The sequence below is a fragment of the Belonocnema kinseyi genome, chromosome 3, assembly GCF_010883055.1.
Source record: "Belonocnema kinseyi isolate 2016_QV_RU_SX_M_011 chromosome 3, B_treatae_v1, whole genome shotgun sequence".
Taxonomy (NCBI): domain Eukaryota; kingdom Metazoa; phylum Arthropoda; class Insecta; order Hymenoptera; family Cynipidae; genus Belonocnema; species Belonocnema kinseyi.
The window spans coordinates 20,458,333-20,468,356 of record NC_046659.1 but is presented as its reverse complement, the minus strand read 5'-3'; the positions used below and the strand labels follow the sequence as shown (position 1 = coordinate 20,468,356).

General features: G+C 35.1%; 1 protein-coding gene across 1 annotated transcript in view; it reads left to right on the top strand.

Annotated features, from left to right (window-relative positions):
• Positions 1-10,024, top strand: part of LOC117169393 (tolloid-like protein 2) — a 519,229-nt gene that overhangs the window by 396,624 nt on the left and 112,581 nt on the right. Inside the window, exons 7-10 of the mRNA XM_033355754.1 lie at positions 5,660-5,890; positions 6,879-7,103; positions 7,377-7,844; positions 8,114-8,236. Of these exons, the coding sequence (XP_033211645.1) occupies positions 5,660-5,890; positions 6,879-7,103; positions 7,377-7,844; positions 8,114-8,236 (1,047 nt within the window). The remainder of the gene's footprint in view (positions 1-5,659; positions 5,891-6,878; positions 7,104-7,376; positions 7,845-8,113; positions 8,237-10,024) is intronic.

Below are 10,024 nucleotides of genomic sequence, written 5' to 3'. Positions count from 1 at the left end.
ATTCAAATAATTTAATACGATGGTTGAAACCTCCTGCGATGATGTTGTAGGTATACAATTACGAGCGGCCACGAGCTTTGGAGGTGACAACAGTCACCTCTGTATGCTTTCTTAGAGCTACCATCTGCCACTCCACGGGTTTTTAGTCGCTCGCTTCCTGATGATCAAGAAAGTTTCTTGCAATGCGACAGGTGTTTAATAAACCGCCTTCTGAGCTGCTGCCAATACCCTACTGACTCCTAAATGTCCAAGATGTTCAGTGCATCTTGAGTGCACATTGCCTGTAGCCGAAATCACAATGGGATGAATGGATGCATGATTCACATTCCTCCATATGGTCTTCACTTCATGCCTTAACTCGCTATACTTGTGGATCTTGGTTATATAGGTTGACTGCAAATTTCGGTTAAGCGGACAAGCAATGTCGATGATGTAGACTCTTCCACCTTTTTTTTTCTCGCATCACGATGTCAGGTCGATTGGCCCGGATGTAATGATCCGTTTGGATAGTAACATCCCAATATAAGATGTAATCTTCGCTTTCTAAAACGGGCATTGGAATGTATCTATAGAAGGGCAACCATTCTTTTAAGAGTCCTAGGTTTAGGGCAAGTTGTTGATGTACAATGCCCGCTACATCATTTTGTCTGTGCGTATATTCTCTCTGAGCCATTACGCGACAGCGTTGCATGTTGTTGGATGTTGCAGCAAAACGAATCTTCTCTTTCGTGTGCTTCTTTTTCAGATAATTTTTCTGTTTCTTGGGCCATAAAACAACGGTTTGAAAGATTTCGGACACACCAGGTAGAATGTCGAGATTAGCTGTTGAAATAAAAGGCGACGTAAATGTTGAATTCACATTAGGGGCCTCACTTAACTTATGTAACGGATTATTGATCCTCTCTAAAACCTCTCTCCCTCTGTAAAAAACCGTAACAAAATATTTGTTCCTCCCCACTTCCTACTGTACGTTATTTATATTTTTTTCAGAAATAATTTGGTAGTTATTGCTGGTAGAATTTGGCAGGGTGTCTAAGAACTTCATTTTCACAATTCCCCCACAATTTACTAGAATTCTGCTCTTCGAAATTTTTAACATATAATTTTTTATAAACGGAATAAGATATTATTTTAGATACAAATGAAAAATTGTCAAATTTATTAATTTATTTGAAATTTTAAAGATTTTTCGTGCAAGAAATAAATAAAGGTTTATCTAAAGTGTTGAATCTTCAAGCCAAAACACAGATTTTCTCTACAAAAATTCAATTTTTAAACTGAAGTATGACTGCAGTAAAAAATTAATTTTCCACGTAACTCATGCATTTTTATCTTATAAAAATCAAATTTAAACCCAAATTTTTTACCAAAATAGAAGTATTTTCAACTAAAAAAGTGCAATCTCAAAAAACGGAAAAGTTTAACTTTTAGTTAATAAATTAATTTTCGACCAAAAAAAGGCTTTTCCAGAAAAACAGTTAAATTTTCAACCAAAAACATAAGCCTTCAATAAAAAAATGAAATTTTTAACAATATAGTTTAACTTTGACCCAAGTAGTTAAGTTATCAAAAAAATTCTTTGTTATTAAAAGAGTTAATCTGTCAATGAAAGATATAAATTTAAAACTAGAAATATCATTTAAAAAATTATATTTCTAATAAATCAGATGAATTTATAAAAAAAAAAATATAAAAATTGTCTGAAAAGATAGTTAAAATTTCTGTTAAAAAAAGGTTGCAGTTGTCTTCAGGATCATCATACTTATTTTTAAACGAGAAATGAGTTTCTACGAAAAAAATTTAATTTTTAATCCAAAAATACGAATTTTTAACCAAAAAGGATTACTTTTTAACAAAAGGGTTGAATTCGCTTTTAAATAATTGCATTAAAAAAAAGAGAAATCTTTAAAAACATATCAATTTTTATTGAAAAGAAAAAAAAACATTTTTCATCCAAAAATTATTGAGTACAGGTTACTTTTCAAGGTAAAAATATGAATGTTTTTAACAAAGAATAAGTTTCTACGAAAAAAATGGATTTTAAATCCACAAAGAACGAATTATTTTTCAACCAAACAGGATGGATTTTTAACAAAATAGTTAAATGCTGTAACAAATAGTTCCACTCATATCCAAGAAAGTTGAAATTCGTACTAAAGCAGATGAATTTTTAATAAAAGTCGACCATTTTTTTCTAGTTTCAACTTTCACCAGAAAACATTTCAATACATTTTTCAGCACCAAATATAAAATTTTAACAAAAAGTACATTTTCTACGGAATAGTTCTATTTTCCACACCAAAAATTAGCAGAATTTCCAACCAAAAAGTATGATTTTTTAACAAAATAATTCAATTTACAATCAAACAGTTGCATTTTTTATTCAAGAAAGATGCAATGTTTATACTGAAAAAGATGAGCTTTTAAATCCAGAAAACAAATTTTCAGCCAAAATAGTTTGCATCCAAAACTACCTCAGTTGACTTACCAGCAACAAAATATGAATTTTAAACAAAAGGTTAATCTTCTACGAAGAGATCGAAACATTTAACCCGAAAAAGACATGTGTTTAATAAAACTGCAATTAGCAACAAAAAATTATTTCTTTTTTAGAAAATTGTTAAATTTTCAACCAAATAGCCAAATTTATAACTAAAAGATAACCTTTAGGAGAAAGTTTTTGTGCATATGAAAAAATTACGTGCCTGAGTGAAAGACCCCCTATCGTAACAAATCGTGACAAAATGTAATTGATCTGTATACCTTCATTAACGTCATTTAATTGCAGCCCAGTTTCCGGGAGCGAGGCTCCTGTGATGCAAGCTTCACCATCAAGTACCGCAGAGATAGAGGCTACATAATTAGGTATCACAGCGTCAGAGGATTTACTATCGGGTGTTGCGGCGACAGAGGCTGCATTATCTGGTATCTTAGCGTCGGAGGGTTCACCAGCGGGTGTTGGAGTGACAGCGATTGCACCATAAAGTGTCGCAGCGTCGGAAAATTCACCAGCGGGTGTTGTAGTAACTGCAGCTGCACCATCTAATCTCGCACCGTTGGAGATAACATCGTTTGGCGACCTATAATAAGAATCATGATTGATTTTTCAAAAACTATTTAAATGAAACTTTCTACTGTCATACATACCTACTTTAATTAAATGAATCCTCGCAAAAAATGATCGGAATGTCTTCTATGGAAACGCGGAAGGTTTGACTTGGCTCCGAATCTATGCAGCCTCGGGCCAAAACACCAACTTCGACATTTAATTCTAACAATTGAGTCTATTCTGAGTCCATATCTATTTGATCAAGACAATCGAAATTATTTTTGAACGAGAAGTGCTCTGGTTCGACAGATGTCTCGTTCGTGTTTTGATCGATGAACAACATTGTCAATGAAAGATTCGTTCTCGATTGCAATATAAACATTTTCAGCAATGCAATCAATGAAACTTTGAATTTTTAATAAACCTTACGATAGAAGTCGTGATCATTTCAGTAAAAATATTTAGTCTTATTATATTTTAATTTTTCATTCCACAGGATTTATATTTGCTTATTGAAAAACTGAATACATATCTTGCATTATACGTTTGATTATACACTGCATTATACGTTTTATTAAAATTAACTTCGAATGTTTACTAAAAAATTACAAAAAATTGATTATTTATACATGACGCTCTTAAAATTCTTTGCCACAAAGTAAAAAGCTCAAAGTTCCGGATATCGCCAGGCCACCTCTCAGCTTCCTGAACTTCTTTAAATTCGGCCAAGACTTCATTATCCATAAATATTTCTACGTTCATCGAAAGAGTATTTCTGGTTTTCTCTTCTTTATTCTCCGCTGTTGAGGGAACGTCTTCGGTTTTTCCATCAACTTGTTGAAATCTAGGGCATTCGCAGAAAATTAATGAATGCCGGTGGATCGAAAGGCACTGTTCATTAGTTTTGGAAGATGCAAGGCGTCGACGGCTTTTTTTAGGAGTGGCCAAAAATTTTTCCGGCGTAGTTTCCGCTGATTCTCGAGTCGCCAATATGCCACCACTTTCCTCCAACTGTTTTTCAGCATACAGGAAACCCCCACATCAAGAGGCTGAAAAAAATCGTTGCATTTCGGTACAATGTAATTAGATAAATGCTGTGCTCCATACAAAATTCGGCGACACGTAATGTGAAATGCGAAGAGTGTCCATCGGCATATAGAACAACTAGTCACTCAATCTTATTCTTTGTTAGTCAAGGCTCGAATACATTTGCAATGAATTCGGAATAGGTATCGGCTTTCATCCAACCAGTATCGGATTTTCCTATGCTTTGACCGTTCGGAATAACGCATTTTACAATAACGCGTTCTCTTTTAGGCGATAAATAAAAAGCTCTCTCGTCAAGATTGGAGATACGACCTGGACCAAAGTATTGCAAATTTTTCAAGCTACAATTATCTCCAGCCCTGTCGCACCAACCTTGTACACCTGATTCCGTAATCGCGGCCCGTCTGGTTGTCAAATTCTTTCCGATTATGATGAAGACGTCCGGGTTTCTGCGAAGAAACCTTTCGTAACAGTCACGTCCTGGCACGCCGCTTTTGAATGGAGTCGGTCGTTGCAATCGCTTGATGAGCTCGACAACTTTGGATAGCAAGTTTCTCTTGGCGACTGAAAATCCGCGTTTGCTAAGGTGGAGCATCCACTCAACCAAATCAGACTCTTCTTCAGAAGTAAGGACTCATGATTATGCATCAACCTGTATATAGAATAAATGTTAATAATAAATCTGATATACCACATTGTAATTGTTGCACCTTCAGCCCATGTAAATGACAGGTATTTTATTTTTTAAATTTTTTAACGCAGCAAGAAAAATTATTACGATTACTCAGTGAGTTTCTAATGCAAATTTTAACGTAGAATCTGAATTTCAACCATTTAAAAGTTCCATTCGGTTCCTTCGGTCCGCCAGGGCGTTTTAAAAATGTTGGGGCTGAAGGTGGGTGGGAACGAACTCACTATAGCCCGCTCCGCTTTTTTTTGTTCACACCCGAGTGACAACAACAGATCCCGCGCAACCCGCGCAGCTCCCGTTGCACCTACCTGCGGCGCGGTGTTAATTCTCGAACGGGCTATAGAAGGAAGGGCTATTTAAAGGTTTCACTGTAATTAATACTTACGATTCAATTAAAATTTCACGCCGCAACATTTTTGGAGCTGTGTGTCACGAAAAACACGCAGCCTGTCAACTCTCAAACTAACAAGCCGAGAGCAATGTTATGCATGATCAGCCTCAGATAGCGACACGCGTGACTATATAACATTTGAAGAACACGAACATATAATAAAATGACTATAAAACCTTTATCAAAAATATCCTTACTCCATTCTAGAATGTTATTAAAGTATTATTAGTGTCATTAACATTAAGATTGCCACGGATTTATCTATAGCATGTGAGTATTCGCCCAAACTGGGTCACTTAACCAAAATGTGACATTTATCTTAGAACAAGGTTAGGGTGTGCGTCATAAAAATAAAACACTTTTATTTCTAGAATCAAATAATATGAAATAAAAATAATATGAAGGAAAAATAATGCCCTTCTTACTTATATTTATATTCTCTCACACACGCTAATTATTTTTTATCTTTGTTAATTGATAGGTCAGGAATATAACTTTAATAAACTAACAGAAGAGGAAGTCAATTCCCTAGGATTACATTACGATTATGATTCAATAATGCATTATGCGAAGAACACATTTTCTAAAGGAACATACTTGGACACCATCTTACCAATGGAAATTCATGAAAAAAAGCGACCTGAAATTGGACAGAGAATTCGGCTCAGTGAGGGAGACATTGCTCAAACCAATTTGTTGTATAAATGCTACAGTAAGCATGCCATACAAAATTTTTACGTATTCAAAAATGCTACTTATAGATAATAACAGAGGCACACCAAAAAACGGTACGTCCATACTGAACCATACGACCAACCTATATGTTTTTGTTATTTCTGAATCCGAATCTGTCAGTCAGATTTGCTCCATCAGGTCAGGTTTGTGAGCACATGAGGCTTTTTAGCCATCTTTTGAAAACAACATGGACTTTGAATCAGAAGATTTAAAAACATCTAGTGACCTTCGATTAGAGTTTGAACCTTGTAATTTAGGGTGATTATATTTTAAAAATTATTTCCGTCGCCTGTATTGAACGAGTGTTCGCGCAGAAAAAATCTCTCATCACTCAATATAGACGAAGATAAAAATTTTTTTCAATATATCTTTAGAACAATATCTTGAAGTACAACCTACTGAAAATTTCTTTATAGGATCGTATATAGGATTCTACATAGGATCCTATGTGTTTCACCTATAGGTGCCACCTATAGGAAATGACTTAGGATCCTATATAGGATCCCATATAGGTTCTTTTTTAGTTCTCGAACCTAATATGGTATCTAATGTAGCTAATTGTACGTATGTGTCCAGTTGCTCCTAGAGATGAAAAAAAAACTTCTGTGCAGCCGTAAGTGCCATAAGATACTACCGCGTATCTGGATAGGGTCCAATACAGGAACCTATATAGGATCCTATGTAGCGACCTATACAGGAAGCTATATAAGATCATATATTTGAGCACAGCAAAAGAATCGGGTTTAGAGCTACCAAAAAGATACAATTACGTATAATGGTCGTCTTTTGTGGAAATGCAATTTTTTGTTGTGTGCCTTTGTAGTAATTTACTAAAATATTTTCTCAATTGTGTACTAGTTTTGCTAAGTACGCAGTTTCATTTAACTTTATGTTAACATTTCAATCAATTTAAACTTGATTTTAATTTATTTTTGGAATACACTTTTTAAATCTGTTATTGATAGAATGTGGAAGAACCTTTCAAGAGAACAGCGGAAGTTTCGGTTCACCAAACCATCCAAATAGTTCGCCACCTCTTGATGGAGAACGATGTGAATGGAGAATCACAGCAACACACGGAGAACGTATAGTTCTCAATATCACTACGCTGGACATTTTTAAAAGTGACTATTGTCGCACTGACTATCTTGAAATTCGAGACGGCTATTGGCATAAAAGTGCAGTATTAGGTTTGTACTCGTTGGTAATACATGAGATGATTCTATTAATTTTTAAGGACTAATCTCTAATTTTGTAATTTATTGTAATCGAACAATATCCCAAACGTGTCTTTAGATATTGTGACGTTTTTAGAAAGTTCTAATGATGTCTATATTTTTTCATGGCAAAGTGTTAGCTTAAGAATCTCTATATCAAGGGACATTATTGTTGTTCGCTTTACGGATTAATTTTATCTATGATAAATATTAAACTTTTTACTACAGGAAGATCTGTCATTTTAGGTCGATTATGTGGCAGCGGAAAAGTTTATGAGCCAGTAATATCTACCGGAAGTCGAATGTTAGTAACGTATATCACATCAAATCGTCAAAGTGGGCATCGAGGCTTTAGTGCAAATTATGAAGCCGTATGTGGAGGTGACGTGGACTTAGATGGAGTAGGACATTTGGAATCGCCAAATTACCCCGAGGAATATCAATCAAGCAAAGAATGTGTTTGGAGGCTCTCAGTTCCTCAAGATTACCAAGTAGCTTTAAAATTTCAGTCTTTCGAAATTGAAAATCACGATAATTGCGTTTACGATTACATTGAGGTTCGTGATGGCCATAACGAGGATTCTCCACTTATTGGCGTTTATTGCGGATATAAGTTACCGCCGGACATTAGATCTACGGGAAATAAACTACTGGTAAAGTTCGTCAGTGATAGCTCCGTTCAAAAGGCTGGTTTCTCGGCTATGTTTATGAAAGGTAAGAGTTTTTTTATAAAAAATTCGTTTTTAACTCAGTTTAGGGTTTATTTCAAAATGTCGCTTACTTCAGCTTATTTTTAAGAAATGAACAGTGGGTAATTTTGCCTTCTTATTTCTTCCCCATTAAAGTTTTACCTGTGGTCTATACAGAATTCTATAGACTGATTGGGCGAAGCTTAAACTAAGGATCAATTTCACGCATAGTTCAAAACGATGATACATATAACATGTAAATTAATTGACTAATAAGATATTTTTGTTCACTAGAGTTTGACGAATGTGCACTTACTGATCATGGGTGCGAACATGATTGTATCAACACTTTAGGAGGGTACGAATGCTCATGCAAACTTGGTTTTGAACTTCATTCAGACGGAAAACATTGCGAAGGTGAGAACAATAATAAGGAAACATACGTTTCATTAAATAAATTGTGGATTTCTGCTATATTTTTCTTTCCACGCACTAGCTCGTCGTGTCTACTCAGATCTATCTCTTTGTATGCTTGACTCTGTCCCTTATAAACACAAGTGCTGTCTGCTAGCTGCTAGGTATATGTAATTGTGAAACCTAATTACCCCTAAAAAAAATATAATTCCACTGCTGTGTAACCTAATAATACATGTTGAAAGAAAAAGCTATTGAGATTCATATGAGAAAAGTTTACTGCCGTTTTTCTACATTAGCTATTCTGAAATGAAAATTGAAAAATCTTGGAAAAGCAAATTAAACAAAGTGTATGCTTCCTGAACAATAACTATATTGAAATTTCTCCCTCTAGTTCTTGTCTGAGAAACCACGTTGTCCACTGATTAATAGTGCCAAAGGGCTTTGCAATGGTCTTGTGGTTAATTTTTCTTTAATCGGTCTTTGATTGTAATTCAATTTGACGCAAATCTCGCAGTCTCCAACGTGGGACATGACATCTAACGGCATATCAGGCCAATAATAATTCTGTTGAATTCTATGTATAGTAGAGTTTTATCTTTATCTAGGTGACCCGATTCTGATATGTCATGATAGAATAACTCGTCATTTTCGATTTTCCAAATAAAAAATCGATTGGGTTGCTCACTTACTAATTTGTACTTTACCTCGTACCAGTTCTGGCGACAGATCATATTCAATTGCATTCGTGCCTAAATAGTCTCGTCGATAGCCTTTTCTTAACTATTAAGGTCAGCATCTACGTCGAGCATGCAAGAAAGCCTGTCAGGCTTCGTTTGTCGTTCCTCATCTGTGTTCGACTGTTATATTGTGTTGATAAAGGTAAATAGCCCATCTTGCCAGGCGGCCTATAGAATTTTTCAACATGTAGAGCCACTGCTCTTAAAAATATTTTTTCTCGACCTCAGTCTATTTACAAGGAAGTTTGCTACTTGTCAACTCATTTAGGGGCCCTGACATCTAGCTACATTTTTAAAGTGCATATAGTTCCAATTGGCAAGGCCATTAAATTATCGTAAGTGCGTTCGTTTCTTTGAAACTAGAAAGTCAATAATTAGTTGTATTTTTTCGAGATTAGGTCTCATACAAAACTCATCGACAAGATACCCACGAAACTTGAGCTCTTCACAAGCAAAACTTTTTTTTTTCATGAATTATAATTAATTTTGCTTCTCTAAAAAACTTAAATACCAGGGACGAAAAAGCAAGATGTTCGTCGAGGTCTTGGCTTACTATGATTTAATCGTCACAATAGGTAAAAACCTCGAATAATTATTTTAGCTTATGTATGTATGTTTATATGTTTGTTTTATATTTGTTTTAACTTCATGTAATTGTGACAAGATGGACCTTTCATAATTACTTCGGGTGATATATCCCGCTTTTAACAATTGATCCGTTTTTTCGTTAATATATTTACGCATAACATCACTTCGACGATATAGTTTTTGACCATAAGGTGTTCGGTTACGCAAATCAATTGAATGCTTTGTTAATGGATTCCTCCCGGCAAAGATATTATAAACGTAGATGCGGTGCGGGCTTAGTTGCCCGCCATAAATGTAGACGGCGCGTCTGGCGAAAAAAGTCACTTCCCCTCTACCCACCGCTCCCCGTAGAAAGCCACCAATCGATATAGTTTGCCAAGAGGCACTTGGAGCGCTGTAAGCAGCTCTCGGTACACCGATGGTAAACTTAGCTTGGAAAAGAACCATTGAAATTAAAATTAAA